The sequence below is a fragment of the Eschrichtius robustus genome, chromosome 4 (assembly GCF_028021215.1).
Source record: "Eschrichtius robustus isolate mEscRob2 chromosome 4, mEscRob2.pri, whole genome shotgun sequence".
NCBI lineage: Eukaryota > Metazoa > Chordata > Mammalia > Artiodactyla > Eschrichtiidae > Eschrichtius > Eschrichtius robustus.
This window is the reverse complement of record NC_090827.1, coordinates 41,357,816-41,385,008: the sequence shown is the minus strand read 5'-3', so window position 1 is coordinate 41,385,008 and position 27,193 is coordinate 41,357,816. Positions and strand designations below refer to the sequence as shown.

The 27,193-nt window shown below is 34.2% G+C and overlaps 1 protein-coding gene across 3 annotated transcripts in view; it reads left to right on the top strand.

The window, feature by feature from the left end:
• LRBA (LPS responsive beige-like anchor protein) overlaps positions 1 to 27,193 on the top strand; it is a 750,846-nt gene that overhangs the window by 172,645 nt on the left and 551,008 nt on the right. For all 3 annotated transcript variants that reach the window (XM_068542607.1, XM_068542608.1, XM_068542606.1), the window contains exons 23-31: positions 340 to 1,401; positions 2,366 to 2,541; positions 3,394 to 3,547; positions 3,956 to 4,136; positions 7,251 to 7,378; positions 7,856 to 7,963; positions 11,982 to 12,141; positions 15,253 to 15,688; positions 23,945 to 24,075. In XM_068542607.1, the coding sequence (XP_068398708.1) occupies positions 340 to 1,401; positions 2,366 to 2,541; positions 3,394 to 3,547; positions 3,956 to 4,136; positions 7,251 to 7,378; positions 7,856 to 7,963; positions 11,982 to 12,141; positions 15,253 to 15,688; positions 23,945 to 24,075 (2,536 nt within the window). The remainder of the gene's footprint in view (positions 1 to 339; positions 1,402 to 2,365; positions 2,542 to 3,393; positions 3,548 to 3,955; positions 4,137 to 7,250; positions 7,379 to 7,855; positions 7,964 to 11,981; positions 12,142 to 15,252; positions 15,689 to 23,944; positions 24,076 to 27,193) is intronic.

Below are 27,193 nucleotides of genomic sequence, written 5' to 3'. Positions count from 1 at the left end.
TAGAATAATGTACTCTTTTCCTATATTATGTATCTTTAAGAATAGGCTAAATAACTATATTCTTGTTATTGTTTGATGCCGTGCTACCTGTTAGCATTAAGATTAGCTATAATTTTTTGACTGTTTAGATTTTTGTGATTGACTTACCTTTTATTTATCATTTTATAAATAAAGATATTATAGGAAAACTGTCTTACTGCATTATATAAACCATATATTTGAAAAATTAAATTATTATAATTAAAAATTATTTTTATTTTATGTTCTGTATGCTCTGTTCTTTCTTTCTTTTTTTTTTTTTTTTTGCATGTTTTGACTGCTTGTATGTTTTTCATGTAGGTCACTTTTGAAATACATAAAGAAAACCTTGCCAGTATATTTAGGGAACACCAGGGAAAAGTTGATGAAGAAATAGGGCAGTGTTCTTCAAGTCCAATTCAAGCAGTCTCTGGCATTAGCAGGGCTGTTAATGTTTCAGTAGGATCCCAGCAATCGGATACAAAGGATTCTCCTCCTTCTTCTCATATCACCAGAACTAGTGATGAAAAGTCAAGCATTGGGAAGACAAGTTCAGTAGAATCTGCATCCAATGTTGAACTGCAAACTCACAATACATCTAATGAAGAAAGGACAACTGTGCAAGAAAATCAGGAGTTACTGGATGAAGTCCCTTTAGAAGAAACACTGATAAATGAAACAATTAATGCAGAGAGTTTAGAAGGATCTTCTGACATAATAGAAGCTGTGACGGTTTCCTCTGATTCTTTTAAAACAACTGGCAAAGATATAATGACTGTCAATGAAGTAACTGCTTCCATAAGTTCTCCTACAGAAGAGGATGCTTCAGAGGTGCCAGAATTATTGGATAAGTCTGTAGTAGAGGAAGAAGAAGATGATGATTATGTAGAACTGAAGGTAGAAAGTATTCCTACTGAGGAAGCCAGTCTACCTGCAGAGCTCCAAGATAACAGTTTGTCTCCAGCTGCTTCTGAAGCCAGTGAAAGAATGGACATGTTTAGTAATGACCACAAGTTAATATTTCAAGAGGAAGAACCTGTAAGTAAGAAACAAACTGACACTGAAACTCGAGATCCTAAAGATTCTGCAGTCTTGACTATGACAGCATCAGGGTCTTCAGCTACCTCACCAGGAACTACTGCTTCCCAAGCAACTGTTCAATCAGATGTTGGTCAGATGCTGGAGGTAGGGGAGAAAACTAACCTCTCTGGAGAAACCAAACTACATAGTGATTCTCATAGTAGTATCTTCGAGTCTCCTACTACTTCTGAGCAGAGGATTGCTAAGTTGGATGTTTCCAGTGTTGCTACAGATACTGAGAGATTGGAATTGAAGGCCACTACAAACATGGAAGCATCTCAGCGTCATCAGCCTGTGCTTGAGGTGATTATTATCTTCTTGAAGCGTATTTGCATTGAGTTGAAATAGAACAAGTGTATAGACTTAGATTTTATTTTATTTTGGAATTGGTTCATAACCTATTTGCAATTACATAAATGCAGTGAATGTGAAGATTATTATCTTTAGCACAGGGTATGGCTTTCAGTATGAGTTTGCTAAATGGCAGCTTTTATTATTATTTTTAACACAGTATTATCAAAAGTTACTACTTTCAAGTTTCAGTGTTAGTGTATTTTTAGCTTATAAAGCAAACATTGGAAATACTTTTACCCTTTATTTGATGACCCAGTCATAGTTAGGACCTTAGTTTTTCAGCAGAATCTAGGACTACCTTCCTGCAAAACCACCTGCCAGTGTATAATTTTATGTACAAAGTATGTGGTTTAAAATTGTTCCATGAGGTCTGTTTACTTTAGTAAGAGACAGGAGCCTTTGTGCGGTCCAGAGACACAGCTTTCTTCCTTACCAGTGTCTCAGAGAGATTCCTGACACCACTGTGGTTGCATGTTGTCATTTCCCACTTTATTCAACTCTTATTGCTCCTCCTCCTCCTCCTTTTTTTGTTGGTTTGGTCTTCATTCTGTTGTCTTTATTTTTGTTTTTTCTTAATTCTAGCCAATTTATAAACCAGCTATGGCTTTTCTTTTATGTCAGTATTCAAAACCAAAAGCTTCTTGATTCCTTTATAAAATGTTGCATTAGCTGGTGATAATACTAACATGGTTCCTGACCAATTCCTGCTGCATTGTGCTGATTTCACATTTTTTATATCTTTGCTTTAAATGTATTAATGTTATTACTCATTGATAATTTTTCTCTGATTTAGTCCCTTAGTATCTTAAAATGTGAGTATTTGTTAGATGAATTACATAGAAGCTATTAAGTTATTAATGTTTACCTTTGAAGTTGAACTTATTTTATTATGCTTTTTAACTTTCTCTATTAGATATCAAGGCAACAGGAGCAGCCAGGGCAAGGAACAGCACCAGATGCAGTTAACGAACAAAGGAGGGATTCCAGGTCTATGTTCCGTATTCCAGAGTTCAAATGGTCTCAAGTGCATCAGCGTTTGCTCACTGATCTATTATTTTCAATAGAAACAGACATACAGATGTGGAGAAGGTTTGTCCATATGTTTATTATAGAATATGTATATAAATTTTAGGGTTTGTTTTCAAAGAAATTTATATAGTTGACATTTTGCAATTAATTTCAGTCATTTGCTTAAAAAGTAGGATATAAATTATTTCTGTGGTAGGGTTTTATTGAATTAATGTTTATTCTCATATAAATGAGGTCCATATTTAGAGTATAAAAACTTGAAAATTTTTCTTTTAAAAAATTTGCTGCATACTTTACAGCATATAATATAGCATATAATTTGCCTGAATGTAGGTCTACCGAGTGGGTTTACTTCTAGAAGTAGTAAAAAAAAAGAAAATTGGGGTTTATGTAAAACATCTAATTTTCCAGTGTATTTTTAGTATAAAGAGTCTGTGTATTTCAGATCATCCTCCATTGTATGATTTATGATTTTAAAAGTGCCTAATGTGTTTATTGTTATTTGCATACTACTCTTATTCTGTTTAAAAACATTTCATGGCATTGTCTAAGAAAACGTTATTAGAAAATTCATTTTTAATAGCACATTTAGCACCATTTACCTCTTAGTTTCTGCCACTTCTTAATTTTGTTCCTAGTTAAGGATAATTTAGTTCAACTTTTATATTAAGTGTAAGATGAATAGTGTTTATATTTCAGCACTGAAAAAGGGCATGTATAGTAACTACTGACATGGAATGGTCTACATCTTCTAAGGAAGTATACACCCTCCAAAATGCCTGCTGCATCATTATCTTTCCTCAGCTTTCAAGATGAAGCAAAAGCACCTTCTTATCCTCCCTCCCCTCAAGTAGGCAAACTGTGATTTCCTTTCTTTAGCTTTATCAGTAAACATCATTTATCTTTGGACAGCCATTCAACAAAGACAGTTATGGACTTCGTGAATAGCAGTGATAATGTCATCTTTGTACACAACACAATTCATCTCATCTCTCAAGTGATGGACAATATGGTCATGGCTTGCGGGGGTATACTGCCATTGCTTTCAGCTGCTACATCGGCTACAGTAAGGACTTAACTACTATGTAAAGTTGGTGTGAAAACATGACTTATGCATTCTTATTGATTAAAACTTGAATGTGGTTGTTACTGTACATCATAGGTTCTGTAATTCAAAAGCAACAGAATCCTTTTATAATTACTTGAAAGGACCTTAGAATCTGTTCCAGGAATGAAGGGACTAAAAAGAATGTTTAATTATTAGGGACGAATGAGTTAGTGAAGAATATGACTGACAGTGTTTCACCTGTATGTATGCTTTTTTTTTTAGATGAAATGATAAGGAAATCCCTCTGTTGAAGTAGATTTGTGAAAGCCTGGCTTTTTGTAAAATTTAGAAATCTGGGGAATGTATCTCATAAAACTGGATTTTTATCAGAATATAAATGTAAATGTTAAACTTTATTCCTTACAGCATGAGCTGGAGAATATTGAACCTACTCAAGGCCTTTCAATAGAAGCCTCTGTGACATTTTTGCAGAGACTAATCAGCCTTGTGGATGTTCTTATATTTGCAAGTTCTCTTGGCTTTACTGAAATTGAAGCTGAAAAAAATATGTCATCTGGAGGAATTCTGCGGCAGTGTCTCCGACTGGGTGAGCTGTTAAAACCCATTACTTAGGAACTTACTTAAAAAATTTTCAGTGATCCAGACATATTAAATTGAACATTTTCTTTTTCCTGTTGGTGGGAAAAAGTGTGCTAGGCAATTTGTCTTATGCTACTTTTCAACCTCCAAAGAGTGAAGGACTGTGTATGTACTGGCTATAGTAGTACTTGTGAAGGTAACAGATAGAGGAGGAGGACGTGTTTTGAAAATTCTGCATTGATTGTGGTCAGCGTTACTTCTTCTCTGCCCACCCCCCTGCCCCCATCTCTTTTTGCTTTAAAGTAGTGCTTCTCAAATTTTAAGATGATTCATACACATGGATCACCAAAGGATCTTGTTGAAATGCTGATTAGATTGTATAGGTCTGGGATGAGACCTAAAATTGCCTTTCTAGCAAGTCCCAGGCAATGTTGATGCTGCTTCTCTTACAAACACACTTGAGTAGCAAGGTTCTAAACTAGCATCATTCAAGTGTAGCCTTTATCCAAATAAGCTGTGATAATTTGTTAAAGCAGTTACTAAGATGATTAAATCTCTGTTCTCCTCCTGGAAGCAGTTCTTCCTTAGGTGAAAGTTAAAGTAAATCAAAAGAAGTTTTAGTGATATCTGAACTTCCTTAGGTGAAGAAGAAAATTTTTTCTCTATGCAGAAGGTGTCCTGTATCTAGTCGTAGATACTGAGACTTTGTTAATGATTTGCTTATTAAATGGAGAGAAGTAGGTGGAGAAACGGGCACCAAAAAATGGAAGCAAAATCTTTAGGAACCATGGCCATATGAAGACAAATTAGAAATAAGGCACCTATGAAAATATAATACCAACAGTGGAAAATCTAATTAGTTAATGAAGTATTTCCCCATATTTAGCAAGAATATCCGTTACACAAACAGATGTACTTAGATTTTTTTTGGTACAATAATTATTTTTACTCAAAATGCTATTCAAAGTACTTTTAAACTTAGGATGCTCTAAAGAACTTGGTATACTATTTTTAGGGAGTTTTAAAAAAATTTTAATTGAGAGAGATTGAAATGGTAAGCACAACAAAACAAAAGCTGTCATTTATTGACTACTGTCATATGTCATTGCTGATTTTCACGAGTCACCAATCATTTTCTTCCAGACATTCATTCATTTGTATTTTCTTCCTTTTATTCATGAGGAAAATTGAGATCAAAGAAATTAGGAAATTTGCCAAAAATTTAAAAGCTATAAATTGGTAGAGCTGGAATTTGAATATAGTTTAACTAATGTTCCTACTCTTTCCGTTATAGGATACACCCTGAAACTTTGTATCAGTAATATAATTAAAATATTTAGAACCCCTTGCTTTTGTATATGCCATTTTTAAAACCTTTCCACTTTCTTAAAAAGAGTGCACTTTTGGAATTGAAAGTACAAGACTACACTAACAGTGCTTCACTATACTCAAGAAGTATTAGATTCAGAAGCTAGGGGAATACTGTATCTCCCGCATTTTCATAACTGTAGAAGAAAATAAAGAAATAATTCAGTGTACTCCAGCACCGCATGTTCTCCTTGTTCAGGATCACTTAATAGAATATGGGAAGCTTGGTAAACAGTCCAAATGTTTTTGTTTTCTTAAAATAATTAATTAATTAATTAATTTATGGCTGCGTTGGGTGTTCGTTGCTGCGTGTGGGCTTTTCTCTAGTTGTGGCGAGTGGGGGCTACTCTTCGATGCAGTGCGTGGGCTTCTCATGGTGATGGCTTCTCTTGTTGCAGGCTCTAGGCTTCAGTTGTTGTGGCACGCAGGTTCTAGAGTGCAGGCTCAGTAGTTGTGGCGCACGGGCTTAGTTGCTCCGCGGCCTGTGAGATCTTCCCAGACCAGGGCTTGAACCCGCGTCCCCTGCATTGGCAGGCGGATTCTTAACCACTGGGCCACCAGGGAAGTCCCAGTCCAAATGTTTTGATCCCTGGTCTCCTCACTCCTGTTTTCCTGAAGTTGGGGTTGAGAAGGTAGGATGGCAACAGTAAGAATAAACTGTGCTACTGAGATTGATTGATGCTAGGCATTCGAATGTGGTTTTTAACTTTGTAATGCAGACCCAAACTTGATTTTATGCAACCTGTGACAAAAGTAGTGGAAGAGTTATTTTCCTGGGCCTGACTCCAAATTTGACAGAGTTGTGTTCCATATTCTCTCTCCCTCCCTTCTTCACTGTGTTCCTTCCTTTTTCCCAACTGTTGTTGCTCCCTTTCAGCACCTTTCTCGATATTTTCCCTTTTCAATTCTGTGTGTGCTAGCCATATGATAGTCTGGTGGCAGTTAAGGTCGTTATCACTTAAGTTTGCTATTTTGTTCCTAATTTGCTCTCACTCTTGTTGAGACAAATACCTTCAGTGCCACCAAATTGGTTGGGAATTGAGATGATTACATGATATCAATCAATTCATAGTCAATTGTGTATTACCTAATTTGTTAACTTAAAATTCAAAATTAATTTCTAAATAACTTGAGTTAACTGCCTAAGTGAGATGTTTAGAGAGGTAATTTTAGACTGTGTATTAATCACAATCTCTTTTTTGTCCCCCGCCTTTTAAACAGTTTTAATGAAAGCCAGTAAAAGGTAGATCCTATAAATATTCCTTTTAATGCTATACCCTCTCTCAGTCTCTATTAATATCATGCTGTAATGATAAAAATTTTAAGAAAAACACGCAAGTTTCTAGTTTAACTATTGTACTTTAATGAAGGTAATAGAAGGTTATTTTACCCTGGACTAGTTGATGGCAATGTGATTTACTTTCTACTTTCTTACACCTTTAAAAAAAATTCTTTTCTTCCCTCTTTTCCTCCATAGAAGATTATTTCAAGTAGCTTACGTGAGACCTAAGAAACAGTACAGTGTTTATTAAGGTTCCTGAACTGATTCTCTTTTAACAGTGGGCCCTAACAGAGTAGCTAACAAAGTCAGAAAACAAACAGTGGGTGATAAAGCCCAGGGACATTTTAGAAATTTGCTGAAGGTAATGTTTCAAATAAAATCTTATGTAACTCGTATAGGTGAGTTTTGTCAGTCTCATAATCTTAAATATAATTTTTTCTTGCCCAATTTTTTCCTTAAAATAAATTACAGTGTGTGCAGTGGCAGTAAGGAATTGCTTAGAGTGTCAACAGCATTCACAGCTGAAAACTAAAGGCAAAGCAGGAAAAGTCCAGAAAACAACACACAGCCTGATTCCCATGGGGAAATCTGCAGCAAAGGTAAGCATACAGAATAATTAATTAAATAAAAAAGCATTCTCTTATTTTACGATTAAGATCTTAAATTTATTTGTTCACTTCAACATAAAGTTAAATAAATCTGACAGAGGTCCTAAAATAGTTATTTTAGTCTGTGGACATAACCTTCAAATATTTGTGTTTAAGTATACAGTAAAGATTTGCTTATACTTAATCTTGTCTGCTTTTCCAAATGTTTACTTTCCTTGTGTCCATGATACCTTTTCCTTAAGTATGTCAATTTGTGTTTCACGTACTTGGTGAGTTAGCATGCAGTTTCTTTTTTCCTTCATGACTCCCTTCTACACCCCCCACCCCCGTCCTGACACCCAAAAAAAGAAGACAGAAAGAAGTAGGAAAATAAACTGGGAAAAACAACATTATAGCCTATGGAATACTGGGTTTATTTTTTAAAATGTCTGTGTAATGTATATATTTATATTTTTTTGTCTTAAATAGAGTCCGGTGGATATTGTAACTGGTGGTATATCTCCAGTAAGAGATTTTGACAGGCTCCTACAAGACATGGATATTAATCGACTTAGGGCAGTTGTCTTCAGAGACATAGTAAGTTACAGTATTTCTTTTACATATTCTCTTAACTGATACATATTTCCCCTGAGGCCCAAAGTATTGAGAGTGAACACTCTTTGTGACATAAAATAGTCAGGTAGAAATAAGAAGGCCTAGATACCAGTTCTCTTGGCAATGATTTTAGAATCTTAGAATATTAAAAAAATTGTTTATATAAATGGAGCTAATATATCAGAGTATTGCTACCAAAAAGAATAACACATTATTACATAGTAAGCATTGTAAGTGCTTCATGTGTTCTTATTCATTACAACAACTTCTTGAGTTGTGTACTTTGTAATTCCCATTTTATGAATGAGGAATTTGAAGCACAGAGAGCTTGGGTAACTTGTTCAAGCTAATGGAGCTAGTAAATGATAGGATTCTAACTCCAGAATCTGTGCTCTGAAAGTTTTATATGATATAAAAATACATGATGCAATGTTGTGTGTGGTGTTTTAAATTTTTTAAAGATTAAAAATAGTTTTGTTTTAGCTAATTTTGATATATAATATGGCAGAATTTCATGTAGGAATTGTGAAGTCATACAAAAAAAGTATAAACATGAAAATAAAAATCACCAGGATTTGGAGTATTATCATTAATATTTATTGAACACTTACTGCGTGTTTAGTACTGGCTGCTCTATATTACATATACGTTTTTTAAAAATAAACTTTATAACTTCAATTTTTAACTTTCCCTTCTCTTTCTCCAGTGTTTTAGTCCTCTTTTGATTCTTCACTAAGCTTTATACAAGTATACAATTTGTTAATAGTAGTTATAGGTAATAATTATTAGCTATAACTAATAATTTATTTTGTATTAAGCATATAACTGGATGATTTATATGTATTATCTCATTTAATTCACAGAATAATCCTATGAGAAAGATAACAGTATTAGTTTAAATAGTCTGCTTAAAATCCTACAAGTAGTGAGAGTTAGAAGTGGATTAAGGACCTAGGGAGTCTGATTCTTGAAATTTTGATCTTAACCATTGTACTATAATGCCTCTCTGGATCTCAATTTTTTGCTTTTTGGTAGCTGTTATTATTCCTTTAATGAAGAAACCATCACTTTTGTTTTTTTAGAACCCACTGACTGTGGTCCACTTTGGAACCAAATATCGCTGCTTCCTTCTCTCCCCATTCTCTTTCCTTGAACAGTTGTTGAGTCTATTGCCCCATAACTTTGTATTTCCTAGAATGACGTTTCAAAATCTAGAATAGATGATGTAACTCTTTGGCTTAAAAAATTCTCTAATGGAAATGCAAATCAAAACTACAATGAGGTAGCACCTCACAGAGGTCAGAATGGCCATCATCAAAAAATCTACAAACAATAATTGCTGGAGAGGGTGTAGAGAAAAGGGTAACCTCCTGCACTGTTGGTGGGAATGTAAATTGATACAGCCACTATAGAGAACAGTATGGAGGTTCCTCAAAAAACTAAAAATAGAACTACCACACAACCCAGCAATCCCACTACTGGGCATATACCCTGAGAAAACCATAATTCAAAAAGAGTCATGTACCACAATGTTCATTGCAGCTCTATTTACAGTAGGAAGGACATGGAAGCAACCTAAGTGCCCATCGGCAGATGAATGGATAAAGCAGATGTTGCACATAATATACAATGGAAGATTACTCAGCCATAAAAAGAAATGAAATTGAGTTATTTGTAGTGAGGTGGATGGACCTAGAGTCTGTCATACAGAGTGAAGTAAGTCAGAAAGAGAAAAGCAAACACCGTATGCTAACACATATATATGGAATCTGAAAAAAAAAAAGTTCTAATGAACCTAGGGGTAGGACAGGAATAAAAACGCAGACATAGAGCATGGACTTGAGGACACGGGGAGGGGGAAGGGTAAGCTGGGATGAAGTGAGAGAGTAGCATTGATTTATATATACACTACCAAATGTAAAATAGATAGCTAGTGGGAAGCAGCTGCATAGCACAGGGAGATCAGCTCGGTGCTTTGTGACCATTTAGAGGGGTGGGAAAGGGAGGGTAGGAGGGAGACGTAAGAGGGAGGGGATATGGGGAAATATGTATACATGTAGCTGTATATGTTATACAGTAGATTCACTTTGTCATACAGTAGAAACTAACACAACATTGTAAAGCAACTATACTCCAATAAAGATGTTTAAAAAAAAAAAATTCTCTAATGGCCTCCCATAGCACTTAAAATGAAATCACAACTCCTCACCCTGGCTCTGTATGATTTGGCTCTTTGGCACTTTCTGATTGGTTATTATATCACGATATTTGGACAGAGAAATAGAGTGTCTCCTGTGTCTACCGTGTTCATTTCTGAAAGTAACAAATAACTTTAATTTTTTTGGTAATTTTAAAAGTTATATAATCACCTTACAAGAATTTTAGAAAAGAGAAAAGACCATGTTTCCCAAACTACATCCCAGAGCCTCTCTAGCATAAGCAACTTTGAAGAAAAAGGAAATGACCTAAGACTGGGGCTATAAATAAATTATTACCTTGAGGTTAAAAGCTAAGGTTTTTAATCAGTCTAATCTGAGTTCAGATTTGCTTTTTCATTTACTATATGCCCTTAGGTAAATTACTTAACTTCTCTAGGCCTTATCTTATTTAGATGGGTTAATGAATATAGCACAGTGCCTGACTCACAGTAAGTATTCAATAAATGACAGCTACAATTGAAAGTAAATTTGTTTCAGGAGTTAGGACTTAAACATAAGGATCTATGGGATATTTTTTATTTGGGCACAGATCAGGCATACACTGTAAACTTCATACTGTAGTTAGTAAACACTGAACATATTAATGGGCTAAATAAAGATTAGATAGGTGTAAATAACTTATAAAAGATTAAGCAGACCAAGCAAGTTATTTGCCTGCATTTTTAATGTTGATACCATTAATAGCAGTTATTATAATAGATGGTAGGACTGTGTGGCAGAGGAACAGAGGAGTTTCTGGAGAAAAGGGATGGTTAATAAAAAAAGGAAAAATGTACATATATCTTTTCCATCAAGACTGATAAGGTCTTACACATGAACCTAAAAAGTACCATAGATTCTTGTTAGATTATACATACAATACGTCTAATAATCCTATCAAGTAGATATGTTCAGTAGACTCTGAGATCTCATTTTTTCTCTGAAATTGTGTCCAAAACTTGATATTTGTTAATTGTTAACCTTTAGTTTCATTTGTGCCAGTTGTTTCCATTTATTTATCTGCTAGGCAACCGTGTTCTTTGTTTCACTTATCCTAAATTTAGCTGCTACTTGAGGTACCTTTAGTTTTCAGGATTTGCTGGAAGAATTTGAGTTTTTCCTTTAAATTAATTAAGTTCAACCTATTTTGAAAAGTTATCAAAATTAGTGATGCGTACAATGTTCCTTTGAAAATGGGGAATTTGACTAGGTGAACTGGTCGTTGATGTACAGATATGTAAGTGATCTGTAGTGCTGAGATGAAGCCTGGACCTCTTTAGAGGTCAGTCTAGTTTGTCCTTTTCTTTCTGGCAGACACTATATTTTCAATTGTGGACACTTGAGTGTGTTAAAATACTCTTGAGAATTTCTTTGGCATCCAGTTCTGTATCTGATAACGTTACTTTAAAAAATCTTGAATGTCTTTTAGGAAAACTGTTATTCTGATTTTTAAAAACATTTTCATTCTTAAGGTTGGAAGTAAAAATAGTTGTTCATATATAGTGATAATTGCTATTTGATTAATCTTACAAAGTATATTAGGACATATCTCTTCAGATATAGTTAATTTAAAAAAACAAGCCGGCTTCTCTCTTTTCATGTTTCACAAGCATAAAACCTAATATTTACAGGCATTTTTCCAAGAGTATTTGCCTAATCTTTGCTCAGGTGAATTCATTACTGTTTTCTGCGTATATTGAAAGATTTGTGAACATGTTTTCTATTTGAATGTTGTCATGTAAAGTAAGATTCAAACATGTTATTTAATAGTGGCATGATCAACTCCTTTTATTTTTCCCCAGGAGGATAGCAAACAAGCACAGTTTTTAGCCTTGGCAGTTGTATACTTTATCTCTGTTCTTATGGTCTCGAAGTACAGAGACATTTTGGAACCCCAAAATGAAAGGCATAGCCAGTCTTTTAAGGAAACTGGTAGTGAAAGCGGGAATTTATCACTCCCTGGTAAGTTTCTGTATTTTATTATCTGGCATCCAAAGTTCAAGTAAAACATTACCTACTTATGACAGTTAAAATATTGATTCTGGAATTTATGTATAAAGTGAGAGTATGTATTTAATTTTACTAATAACCAAATATTTTAAGTACCATGTGGTTAATTGCAATTGGGAGATGGTTTCTGTTCTTTAAGTGAGCCATCTATTTGAAAGATGAGAAAATGTTATTCTTTTTTTAAATTTATTTATTTATTTATTTATTTATTTATTTATTTATTTATTTATTTATTTATTTATGGCTGTGTTGGGTCTTCTTTGCTGCATGCGGGCTTTCTCTAGTTGCGGCGAGTGGGGGCTACTCTTTGTTGCAGTGTGTGGGCTTCTCGTTGCAGTGACTTCTCTTGTTGCGGAGCACGGGCTCTAGGCCTGCGGGCTTCAGTAGTTGTGGCTCGTAGGCTCTAGAGCGCAGGCTCAGTAGTTGTGGTGCACGGGCTTAGTTGCTCCGCGACATGTGGGATCTTCCCTGACCAGGGCTCGAACCCGTGTTCCCTGCATTGGCAGGCGGATTCTTAACCACTGAGCCACCACAGAAGCCCGAGAAAATGTTATTCTTTACAAATAAAATATTAAACATTTTTGTTTAACTCAGCATTTCTTGTGAAGAATAAATAACATATCCTCTTATGAGACAGATTTGTTAACAAATAACTAATAATTGGAGTTATAAAATTAGCTGCCAGTTATAGGGAAAGTTATAACATTAGCTGCCAGTTATAGAGAAGCAGGTATTGTAGTTATAGAAGTAGCTGCTACCCAACAGAGGTGATTTATTTATCCAATCAATATTCATTCAGTACCTCCTAGGTACTTGTTCATTATTAATGAACAAAAGAAAAAGAAGTCTGCCCTCCTGGAGCTTGAATTCTAGTGAGAGGAAGTAGAAAATAAGTACAAGTAATAAATAAATTGTATAGTATTGATTATTTTAGAAGGTGTTAAGTCCTAAGAAAAGAAAAATTGAATGGGGAAAATTATCAGGAATGACCAGGAGAAAGGGGGTATGGATTTTCACTCTAAGGAGAATGAGAAATTATTGGAGGGTTTTGAGTACAGGAGTTAGAATTGATGTATGTTTTTAAAAGTAACACTTGGGATTCTGTATTAAGAATACCCCCTACAGGGCAAGAAAAACCAATGTTTTAGTTATGTACTGCTGTGTTACACGTTACCTCGAAGCTAAAACTCACAACTGTTTTAGTCTTGTTATCATGATTCCATGAATTTGATTCAGATAAGTCACAGTGGTAATGATTCATCCCTGCTCCAGATGTTGTTTGCTGGGGTTGGAAAGTCCGAAATGGCTTTTCTCCTCATTAATCTAGTGCCTCAGATAGAATGGCTCCAAGAGCTAGGGCTGAATGACTGAAATGGCTAAGCTGGGGTTGTATGTGTGGGGCCTTGCTACTTGTTCTCAGCTGAATTCCTTGGTTTTACTCCATTAGTTTGGAGGTCCTCTGTCTCTTTATATGGTCTCTCTACATGTTCTCTCCAGCCAGGTAGCCAGATTGTTTACAGAGGTGTTCAGAGATTCTGAGAATGCACAAATTGCCAGATCTTAAGCTTGGGCACAGAAGTAGCCTACTTCTACCACATTCTGTTGGTTACAGTGAGTCAGGCCCAGCCCAGACTCAATGACTTCTCAAGGGGGTGAATACCAGGAAGCATGGCCAATAGAACCATTAATGTAACAGTCTTAACATAGCCAGTTAGGAGGATATTGCAATAACCTAGGCAAGAGGTAATTTTGGGGATGGACTAGGGTGGTAGCTGTAGGGCTAGTGAGAAGCAGTCAGATTCTGGATATATTTTGATCGTGAGAAAACAGGATTTTAAAATATTAGCTGTGGATATGCAAAAGATGGAAGGTAGTCAAGAATGATTATAAGGTGCACTTGGATAGACTGAAGGTGAAACATACTAAGGGAAGAAGATAAGAAATAAAGTTTCTGACATGTTGAGTTTGCGATGTCTTTTAGACATATAAAAGAAGATGCAGAGTAGGCAGTTATATATAACAGTCTGAATTTTATTTATTTGTGTATTTATTTATTGAAATAGTGGCATTTAAAACTTTGAGAGTTAATGAGACCACTAAGGAAATAAATGCTGATAGAGAAGATAAAAGGATTAAGAACTGAGTGCTAAGTCCCTTCAAGTTAAATCCAGGAGAAAAAGAAGTGAAGGAGGTAAGGAAGGAACCACAGTAAGGTAGTAGATGAAAAACCAGAAGAGCATGGTGTCCTGTAAGCCAAGTGAAAAAAGTATTGTCACGTTGGAGAGAATAATCAGTTGCTGCTGCTATGTCAAGTGCTGTTAGGACGGAGAACTGACCATTGGATTTAGCAAGGTGGAGCATTTTTGTTGGAATGGAGTGAACACCTGATTGGAGGGAATGAAAATCAAGTAGAAAAGGTGATGCTCCCTGTTGAACTAGATTTTAAGGACCATTGAATTATTCAAGCATTTAGGAGTGGTAACAAGTGTTCTAGCAGTAGAAACCACGACTGAGGTAGAGGTAATTATTGGTGTTGTAAAGTATTATGTGTTATGCCATGAGTAGCAGGAGATAAAGTTGGAGATGAATAGTCATCTGAAAAATACTTATTGGCTACCTACTACTTGCCAGGCATTGTTGTAGGCCCAGGCATTGTCATAGGTGCTGGAGATGAAGTGTTAAAGAACGTAAATTCCCTGCCCTGATAAAGTTTACAACTTAGCCGACTCATATTATTGAAGAACCTTGTACTTTATCCTAAGGATTTTGGACTTTTTCTTATAGGCCAATGGCTTTCAACCTTGTGTTGCTACCCATTGGTATGTCATATTCACTTTGGGATTTTCTAAAATATTTTGTTATTATTTATTATTATTATATTATTATTATTTTATTAAACCATCTAATTATTTACTGAGTACATTTTATAGATTATTTAATTTGTTTTTTACCTTTTAGAACATGCTGTATATTTCATAATTTAAAATAATTAGGACTGAGTGTACCTTTTTAAAATGAGTTGTAAATTTTTTTATTCATAGTTTTCTTCTTTTTCTGGGTAAGATATAGAAAACTCACCAGCAGCATTCAGTCCATTAACTCCAGCATCCGTGGAAGAACCTGAAAGTGCATCATCTGCTCGAAGGAGGGACTCAGGCATTGGGGAAGAAATGGCTACTGGTTTAGGAAGCAACGTGGACGTAGCTCCTCCAAGTGTCAGTGCAGGCCCAGATGCCATCAGTGAGGTGCTGTGCACTCTTTCTTCAGAAGTCAGTAAATCTCAGGAGACCAAAAGCGATGGAGAAAATGAATTGGATAACAAGGCTGCACCATCAGTTCCGGTTTCAAAAAATATCAATGTGAAGGACATTCTCCGAAGCTTGGTTAACATACCCGGAGATGGAGTCCCAGTGGATCCTGCCCTTCTGCCACCAGCCTGCCTTGGAGCTCTTGGTGATCTATCTGTTGAGCCACCTGTGCAGTTCAGATCTTTTGACAGGTACTGTAAATAGTCTTTAAATATATAAATGTAAGGATTTAAATGTATAAATTATAAGGATTTAAAGGTTATAAATATATAAATTTATTGGAGTATAGTTGCTTTACAACGTTGTGTTAGTATATACTGTACAGCAAAGTGAATCAGCTATAGGTATACATATATCCCCTCCTTTTTGGATTTCCTTCTCATTTAGGTCACCACGGAGCACTGAGTAGAGTTCCCTGTGCTATACAGTAGGTTCTCATTAGTTTATAAATATGTAAATTGTAAGGATTTAAAGGTTAAACAAGAATTTAACTTTGTTAAATTTTGTAGCTTCAACATTAAAAAGGGATGTTTTGATATAGTTTTAAAAATTATAAGGATATTTTGTTGTATGGTTTGTATATCGTTTCAAATTTTTATTTATCAACATAATTATTGATTGTTTAAGAATAATTTTAATATTACATTGGCAAGTTGTATATTAAATAATTTTTTTCTTCATTTGTTGCAACTTAGAAATCACCTGTATTTACAAATGGTTACCTTTCATTCCTCTGCTGTCGGTACTGTGACAGCCTTTGTGAAAAAAACTGGGAGTCTGTGGATTCCGACAGATTCAGGAATTCAACAAAGTGTTCAGAGTCTTGACAGCTTGAGAAAGCTAACTGTAGATTCCTGACTTTGTTGGTTCTGCTCTCCTAAGAAACCTTTGGCCAATTTGCTTGAAAAATTTCTTTATATTAAATTTTCTGAAATTCTGCCTGTAAGACATGTATGTATCAGAGTTGTTAAGCATATTCTTTTTCAAAAATCAATATTTTAATCTGAAAACAATCTCTACCTTATAGAAAAGTTGCCAGTTAAAAGAAATTTTATTTTTCCTGAATCTGTTGAGGGAAAATTGATACAGTACTCCACCCCTTTTGAATATTTTATTGTATATTTTCTGCATAACCACAATACATTCATCAAAATAAGGAAATTAACATTGATATAATATTAATACTACCTTCAAATCTTGAAACACCTTTCAAGTTTTACTCATTTTCTCGGTAATGCTCTTTATAATAGAAGGATTGAATTCAGACTTATGTGTTGTATTTTGTTGTGTCTCTTTATCCTCCTTCAATTTGGAAGAACAGTTCCTTAGTCTTTGCTTAAATTTAATGACCTCGACACTTCAGAAGATGAGAGCCCAGGTGTTTTGTATAATGTCCCTCAGTTTAGATTTGTCTAATTAGTGTCCTGGGGATTAGATTCAAGTTAAAGCGTCTTTGGAAGTAATATCACAGAAGTGATGCTGTTTCTTCCTGTTGTATTCTAACAAGTGGCACATGGTTTTATCTCATTACTGGTGATACTCATTCTGATCATTTATAAAAACGGTATTTTCTGGGTTTCTCCACTGTTAAGGTACTCCCTGGGAAGAGGGGTTTAGAAACTGTTATCCTCCTCATCAAATGAATTCAGTACATTCATCATATGGCCTTACGGTTTCATACTTTATAGAATGAATTATAATATTATTGTTGTTGTTTATATTGATGCTCAAATTGTCTCTGATTTGGCCAGTGGGATTTCCTTCCAGTTGGCTTCTGTTTTCTTTTGACATATCCTCATCAGAATTTCCCTCTGTCTGGTTATTTATTTCTTTGTGTTTCCTGTTCTCTGTATTTCATCTCATCTCCTAGTTTTCTACTTCAGACTTGCTGGCACATTAGATATCCAAACTGGTTAAAATTATTTATATAATTAAGATGCTGTGAAAGAACACAGGGAATATATAATTTTAATGGAAAATCTTTTTGCCATCATCCTGTATCATCTTACTCCCTCTACCTCTGTTTAAAGATTAGGTCAATGTCCTGGAATGATGAGATTGACAGAGTCTAAATTCCAGGTAAATAGCACATTGGTATATGTCTAATGTGACATTATAGATATAGTGGCTGCTAGATTCAGATGTCTTTTTCTTTTTTCTTTTTTATTAGGCTTTATAATATAGGAGTTAGAATATTGACTCTAGAAATCAGATGAAACTGTGTTTGAGTTCTGGCTCTATTACTTATTAGTGAATTTGGACAAATTACCTCATCCTCCTGAGCCTCAATTTCCTTATCCTTACACTGCGCAATACTATACAGCTATTAAAGAGAAAAAAAGCAGAACAACAAGTACTGGTGTGAAATGATATTGAAGATATATTAATCTATAACACTTAGCATGAAGAAATCCAGAAATTTAAAAGATGATACCTAGTCTTAATGAGGGTATGAAGAAACACTTTTATATTGTTGAGAGGGCATATTGGTACAATTTATCTGAGGGAAAATTGGCAGTTAATTAAAATGTAAAATATGTAAACCTAATTATGTAAGTTTATACAGAAGATATATGCAAGTACAAAATGTTTTCTTTCTGCAAGAGGAATTTCCTAATTAAGCTAATACCTATTGAGCTTTTACCCTTTGAAGGTGTATTAAAGTGCATTTTTTAGATAGATAGGTAGGTAGGTGGATAGATAGATACTGTTTTTATTCTTACTTTACAGATGATGAAACCTGAGGCACAGGGAAAGTAAATAAATGCCTTAAGCTTTTGCGCTAATAAATGGTGGAGCTACAATTTAAACCATGGCCAGTGGACTCTAAATCCTGTCATTTGGCTGTGCTATGCAAACGTAGTTGCCAGTTTATTAAGAATTGGTTACATGTGTTGTTTCCTATGAATATAGTAAATACTGTGCAGCCACTAATGAGAGAAAAGCACAATTGATGTACTGATGTAAAATGATGTTGAAGATATATTATTAAATGGAAAAAGTAGAGGACAGTTTAGTTTGGAATTTATGATCTTTTGAAAAAATAGATATATATGTTCCCATATGCTTCAAAAAATTTATAACATACTGCAATGGCTATATTTTGAGGGTGAGAAGAGGTGTAAATGATTAGGTTTTTTCTAATATTCACAGTTTTTATAAATTTGTTTAAATTTGTATTAATCTTAGATTGAATAGTGAGAATAACTTAAGGGTAGATTTTTACATTGAATAAATCTTACTAATATACTCAAAGTTGTTTCCTTATAAATTCCCCGAATTTCATGTATTTTGGGATTTATTTCTTTTTAAATAGCATAGAAATTGTCTATGCCTTAGTGATACCTTCAGTGAGTAGGTTACAAACTTATTTAGGAAACTGTGCACAGGGAATACATTTTAAAGGGGTTTATTGAAATAGGAAACAAAGAGGAATTTTGGTGATAGCATTTTTCAGGAGGTTATTTGGAACTTACATGTCTGGTATGCATTTAACATACTATCTGATGGCAAGCAAACTGCTCTGTTTTTCCCCCCTCTTTTTCTTAGCAAGAGACACCTTTTGAAAAACTATTTTCATGCAGCTTTAGACCAGAGTAATATCTTTGAGAATTTCAAAGCATCCTTCTGATCATGTATTTATCTCTGGAATGCTGTGTCAGAAATCACAACTCTCCTCATATCTTAAGAATTATCAACTTCCAAGCAGTAGCTGGAACGTTTAGAGTAACAGCTGCATGAGTGGAACCTTGCTGAAAGGCTGCCAGGTTGTGGGCCTTTGTGGATGGCAAGGTGTTTGTATTCATTCCCATGCCAAAATTCTTGCTCTTATCTAATTTGAAGATCCTCTCTGGTGATTAGCGGATGCCAGGGATTTATCTTGATAAAGTTCAAGGGCTTGTCTGGCTTTTCAGCTAGATCCTTAGGGACTAAAGTACTAGGCTTAAAATGCTCTCTTCTCCTTTAGTGAACTATTTGCATGTTAAAGAAAATAACATTTATGTGAAAGTTTGTGATAATTCAAACTGATATAATTCTGAAATGGAACTTCTGAACCTTAGTGATCTGGAAGACATTGTTGCTTTCTGTCATTACTCAATAAAAAGAAATCTTTTAAAAGAGTATCCCTAGTTCAGGTAAGAAAAAAAAAAGTCAACAGTGTTTACACTTTCTATCTCTGGAGGCTTAGGAAAATTACTTCTTTCTCATCTGTAAAATGGGGATAATAATACGTAGTACTTACCTCATGGGTTGTTATAAATATAAATAATTCCCTCATAGGTTGTTATAAATATAAATAACATAATTCATATATGCCCTTAGCATAGTGCTCACAAATACTAATTATTCATTAAAGTTGGTGAGTATAAAGAAAAAAAGCAATAATATGTGAAATTTTATACTTTAATATTTGGTTTTCAATTGAAAGTTTGGAAAAATAGCTTATATAACTAAAAGACTTACCTGTCTTCCAAATTTTTTATGACAAAAAAGTTTGAAGCGCTTTTTGTTAAAATTGATGGCTGATATTAAAAATTCAGTAATTTGTTTCTTGAAAATTAACAAGGATTTCAATTTGTCTTTTAAATAGAAACTTAAGCTGTAGCCTGAGAACAATGCCATTTTATTAAAACTTTAAGACATGCTTTACTAGTTTAGATTTACACTTTCATACATGATAAATATGATAGCTTAAAGATCCCCCTGTGTTGGAGATTTTAGTCTTGTACACAGAAATTTTATAATTTAACAATAGTAAAAACAGTTGGAATGAAAATATCCTGAAATCTGCCTACTGCTTAATGTCCTTTTAAGTGAATCTTTGTTACTGAATTTTCTTTGTGTTTATGTGGCCCAAAGCTAAAGTATTATTATGTTACTTCCTCAGTGATGATTTGAATCAGTCATTGAATTTGGACATTGATTAATTTTATTTTTCTATTATGTACTAAGTACATAGCTGGGCTAAAGAATGCAATTTTTCCATTTCTGAGCGGATATATTTTTGTATTTTAGTAGTAGTAGTACATATATAATTTTATATCTTGGAAATCTTTATTGCCATTGCTTATAGATGATTATAATATAGAATTACCTTTAAATGTTAATATGATTGTGGTGATGGTTGCTCAATTCTATGAACATTCTAAAAACCATTTAATTGTATACTGTACATGAATAAATTGTATGGAATGTGAATTATATCTCAATAAAACGTAAAGGTCAGTATGAGGAAACAGTTCAAACCAGTTCAAACCAGTTCAAATTGTGGGACAGTTCTGCCATTTACCTTGGCAAGTTACTTTACCTTTCTGAGGTTTACTTTTTAAATTTTCTTAAATGGAGGTAATTTGTATGTTAGGATTGTTTTGTGAATTGGGTAATAATTCTTGGCATATTGTCAGTGCTTAATCGTAGCATTCATTAATAATTTATTAAGTTTATATAATAGGATCATGTAGAAGCACAAAGAATAGTGAACTCTGACTTGGCAATCTGGGGAGGCTTACCTTTGAGCAAGGATTTGGAAGGTGAGAAGGAAGTTTGCTGGCAAGCAGGACTAAGAGGAAGGCGTCTTGGTAGAGAAATAGCACATACAGAGGACTGGAGTTGTGAAAGCATGTACATAATCAGTTCAAGAACCATAACAGCATATTGCAGTAGTGTGTAAGGAGTGCTAGTTAAATGTAAATTCATATAGGAAGCCACACTTCAGATGTGTCAGGAATGAGAATATGTGAAAGATATTGGACAATAAATATTTACTGAACTGAAATAAAGTATAGCTATTATTCATGGTTGAAAACATTATTAATGGCAGTTGTTTAAAGGAATAGAAATGAGGTCAAGTTCTTTTGTTATCTTTTATTAACTGTGCCATCTTGGACAAATAGAGATTGTGCATATTATGGGACTATCTGTGGCAAACATTTTTTTTTTGTTACCAGCTTTCCAACATTTTATTATGAAAATGTTCAAACATACAGAGAAGTTGCAAGAATTGTACACTGAACACCCAGAGACCCACCACTGAGATTCTGCAATTAGCCTTTAACTGTTTGCTTCATCATACAGTTCTCCATATAGCCATCTCTCTATTCATCAGTCATTCTTATTTTTTTGATGCATTTCAGAGTAAGTCGCATATATCAGATCACTGCACTCAAACATTTCAGGCGCAGATCTCTAACCAGACATCAATACTGTTTTTAAGGTAAAATGTACGTACAACAACAGGCACAAATTTTTAAGTGTGCCATTTGATGAGTTTTGACAAATTAAACACCTGTGTAACCTAAATTTCCAATCAAGATATCATCAGTCTTGAAAGTTCCTTCATGCTCCTTCTCAGCCAATGCCTGTCTCCACCCCCCACAGGCAATTATTCTATTTTTTTTTAAACAATAGATTAGTTTTGTCTTTTCTAGAACTTCATGTAAAAGGAAATACAAAATTTATGTTCCTCTGTATACGGCTTCCTTTACTCAGCATAATGCTTTTGAGATTCATACGTGTTATGTTAATCAGTAGCTTGTATCTTTTTATTGCTGGATATTATTCCATTGTAAAAACACACCACCATATTTTTATTCATTTTTCTGCTTAAAGGATTCTGGGCTATTTCCAGGTTCTGGCTCTTATCAGTAAAGCTATCTGAATGTTATTGTACCTATTTTTTGTGGACTTCAGTTATCTGGAGGAAATTTCTAAGAGTGGAATTGCTGGTACATAGGGTAGGTTTATGGCTTAAGTTTCAAATATAGAAAAAGCAATTTCACTTTTCTAAATGTTAATTTCTATTGCTCCTATCAGTACTTGCCTATTGTATGAGTAAACTAAATCTTGCTAGTTCTTTCTTTTGTGAACAAATGTCAAAGTAAATTCTCCATATTCCGCCCCCCCCACCGCCCCATTCCCCCCAAAACAGGTTGCTAGGAAATAGGTAGCTAGAGATTTTCTTAAACAGTAAGCTTGTAAATATTTGCCCCGTGGTAGGTAATATACAAATTACATTTTTTATTGTTTTCTGAATGTGCTTCCAGCACACGTACACACACACACACACACACACACGCACACACACGCACGCACGCACAGCGGGGGTCATCTACTCCCCCTAAAGTCAATAATCTTCATCCGATATAAGCTACCATGATTTAAGCACACCATTTTGGATTGAGGGCTCAGGTGGCTGTTGCTTCTATTTTTTAGTGTATAGTTAACATTGGCAGTCACCCTTATAATGATGTGACACCAGCTACCCCCAAGTACATTGAATAAGCCATGCCTAGCACAAGAGAACTTGATTTAATTGGCAACAGTGTTTGCTGTCACATGATAGGCACTGAAGTAAAACGAAACCTATTTCACTTTGTATTATCTCTTTTTGATGTAACAATAAAAACAATGTATTTTTAAAGTACTGGAATTATATAATTTTCACTGTTGAATACATATATTGGGATCAAGTATCTAAGTAACTTTATTTAGGAACTGAATACTTTAAAGCTGTTAAGGGAGTACTTGAAGCTTGCAGTTACAATATTGTCAACAAAAGATGTGATTAAATAAATTGAATGTTGAAGACTTTAGGCTTATGGTTAATACCAGGTAATTAAAAGTAAGCACTGCTGTGGGAGTGCATTATATATCAGCTGTCCTCTTTACCTCATTAACTGGGTTTTTGCATGTTTATGGAGCTAACTTCAATTAAAAATGCCTTTTAAGTTATGCCTATTAAGGTCTTTTAGTTACTATTTTGGTATAAAGTATTACACTTTAATTGAAATTGGTATATCCTAAATACCTGTGTTTGAGTAAGATGAACAAATTTGATTATTTGATATTTTTACATCTAGGTTTTATGCCTATGCATTGTTTTTTCTATGTAATATTATCATTAGACAGTCTTCGAGAGTTAAAAAGTAAAACTTTGGTTGTATACATGTTAAAAAATTGTTCATACCTGCATTTTCTTACCTTACAAGATTTCTAAGGTTTTATCATTTCAACTTAGTGGTGCTTTAAAATCCTTACAGAAACATGTTGAGTTTTCTGCTTCACTTCTGAGGTTAAGAAAAAGTTAATTAATTTTCCACTTGAATGCCAAATTCCTTTTTTCCTATATACCTTTGGTTATATTTTAAGGTGGATAATTAAAGATGATCCTAAATTTAAAGAATATTGTAAATATAAATTGAAATGTTAAAATTGATTATTATATTTCTGTAGAACATTGTCTTGATTCTAAAAAAATGAAGTATAAATAACTGTGAACACCACTGAAGAGATTTCTTACTGAGGGTATATTCTAAGTTGTACATCAAAATAGAGATAAGAAAAAATTAGGAAAAAGAAGTTGGTTTCCTATTTTCTGTTTTGAAATTCATGTAATTAACTTGAGTGATCTTCTGTATTTTAAAATTTATTTACTTTCTTTATTACAGAAGTGTCATCGTGGCAACAAAAAAATCAGCAGTCTTACCTTCCACACTTACAAGTATACCTACCAATGCTGTCAGTGTGGTTTCTTCAGTAGATTCAGCCCAAGCCTCAGATGTGGGGCGAGAATCACCTGGTGAGTTTGTTATCAGCGATTTCAACAAAAAAGTTCTTAATCCCATTGCAAAGCTTAGGATTTTTGATTAAGTTAAGAAGTTTTGTTAGGCTTTTTTTTTTTTTTTAATAGATTTACTTATTTATTTATTTTTGGCTGTGTTGGGTCTTCATTTCTGTGCGAGGGCTTTCTCCAGTTGTGGCAAGCGGGGGCCACTCTTCATCGCGGTGCGCGGGCCTCTCACTGTCGCGGCCTCTCTTGTTGCGGAGCACAGGCTCCAGACGCGCAGGCTCAGCACTTGTGGCTCACGGGCCCAGCCGCTCCGCAGCATGTGGGATCCTCCCAGACTGGGGCACGAACCCGTGTCCCCTGCCTTAGCAGGCGGACTCCCAACCACTGCGCCACCAGGGACGCCTGTTAGGCATATTTTAAATGGTTATGCTTTTGTATTATGTTGTTGATTATTTGATGATTTTCTGAATAAATTTGAGTAATATGAAATAAATTAAATCAAGGATTTTAATACTTTCTCCACTTAAACATAGTAGTGTATGACGAATTGGATGCTGCTGGTTGGGTGGATGAATGAATGATAGAATTATTAAAATACTTTTTTCCTTTCCTTTCACTTGAGAAGATGTGTATAGATAGTGGTTAATATGAGAAAGTTTTGCTGACATTTGGTCTTTTAATCTGGTTATCAGTTGCCAAATATTTATGTGGTATCCAGTACTTTGCTTTCTCTTGCATAGTTTTTGAATTAGACGCTTGGAATGCTGCCCTCAAGTCTATCATCATTCTAGCATTAGTCATAGTAGTTCAATAACTCTTACTGCAATTTGATTTTTGCCCTGTCTCTCTCTCTCTATTCCTTCCAAATGTAAAAGCCTTTTGGTGCACATGTATGGGTGCAAGATCCTAAATCCCTACGTGTTGATTGGAAGCTCAGTGATAATAGCAGGGGAACTTGAAGACTATGTGATATTAAAAAGACCAAATTAGGACAAAGGGAATATTATTTTATATAAGTAGTATTTTTCTAAGTGTTGTGCTATTTCATTAAAAAAAAAAACAAAACTAAAAAAAAAAAAAAATTAATCCCCCAAAGGATTCATTCTTTCTTTTTACTCTAGGATGAGATTAATGAAAAATAAAAGGAATTTTGAAGGAATGACTAGGTGGATTATGTTAAAATCAGAAATAATGTTTTTCCTTCATCTTTTGAGACATCTCAGGCCTCCTATCCAGTGTTCTACCTTTATTTGGTAAACTAGTATATCTCAGAGAGTTTTGCTGCTAACTTGATGTTTCTACTAGCCAGTTGTCAGGGACATTTAATTTTTCCTTTCTGTGTACTATATATCATGTGTTCCAGAAACAAAGACTAGGATTTTTTTTTTTAAAAATTATTTATTTAAATTTATTTGGTTGCGGGTTTTAGTTGTGGCAAGCAGCCTCCTTAGTTGCGGCATGTGGGCTCCTTAGTTGTGGCATGCGAACTCTTAGTTGCGGCATGCATGTGGGATCTAGTTCCCTGACCAGGGATCGAACTTGGGCCCCCTGCATTGGGAGCGTGGAGTCTTAACCAGTGCGCCACCAGGGAAGTCCCAGGATTGTTTATTTCTTTTGTCTTCCCTGTTTTTCTTTTTCCTTTCATTGTAGTTATTTTATTTGTGCTAACAAAAACTTTTTTTTCAAAGTTTTAAATGTGATTAATTCTTTACAAATTTCTTAGTGTTAAGTGATAATAGAAAATGCTCACAGTAGGTTAAGTAAAAAAAATTACATGCAATACTTTACATGCTATGTAATCATAACTATGTGAAGTATGTATATACTTTTCATACATGGAAAAAGCAAGGAAATGTACTCTGAAGTTACTTGATTATCTCCATGAATTAATGGAAATTTTGATTTTCAAAATTTTTAATTTTAGTATATTTTCCAAAAATTTATCAGTAATCCTGTATTATTTTTATAATTAGGAAAAAATAGTTGTTGAAGAAAAATATCCACAAGGAAACCAAAAGCTGCAGTGGTAGTAGACAGTTTTGTGCTGCCTTGTTTTTTATTTTATTAAAACATTAAAAAAAATTAATAGACCTTATATTTTAGGTCAGTTTTAGGTTATAGAAAAATAGAAAGGAAAGTAGAGATTCCCATATATGCTCTCAACCTCACCCTCTCTGCATTTCTCTGTTGTTAACATCTTGCGATAGTGTGGTATATTTGTTACATTTTGTTTTTCATCATTCATTGTCTTAGTGAGAAACAATAAAGGAAAGTAAGTGTAGAACTCCAGCAAAATTTCCTCTTCTTTATTTTCTCCTTCTTTATTTCCTTCATTATTATACTCTGATACTTTTTTGTTTTTTTATTTTTTTACTTTGGAGAAGAAGCAATTTGGGGATCTATTTTGGGCTGGTTACGTAAATTTCTGTTCTTCCACCTCCATCCAAAGGCCTTAAAAAAAATCAACTGTGATTTTCCTAGAGGAGCCCCTGTTGGGAAAAAGGCAGATGTTACTAATATCTATGAAACTTTCTGCTGTCTTTTAAATTCAGTAATAGTGAATTCCTAATAACTTCCCAGAGCATATGTAGTAAATTCAGAGGTTCACAGTACACTGAGTAAAATATTATCATTTTATTTTGAATATATTACCCTTTAATTTCAGTTTATGGGACAAGGTAAAGAGGATCCTCTGATTGCTTTTAAATATATTTTTCAAAATTCGTGCAGTCTTTGTCTGACTTATTTCACTAAAGCCAGAAAAAATGTTAAACAAGTAAATAACATTGGTACAAGCGAAAGGAAAAAAAAATCATGTGGTCTTCAGAAGAGATAAGAAACAGAAAGAAAGCTGATACACGAGTAATATTTGATATAAAACAGTATAACAAATTTCTTTCTGAAGCCATTGTATATTTTCCAGTAAATTCATTATAATGTAAAATACCCTGAAGAACCATATGCAGAATTACAAAATAATTTGCTATCTTGAAGACTATCGTATTTATTGGTAAAACCCCACAAAACCCTGTATCCAGCCCATAATGTACCCTTTTCCCCCTCTTATTTAAATTTTGTATAATTTGTGGTGGTAGTGTTTCTCAGATAGTTCCTAGTTTTTTCCATT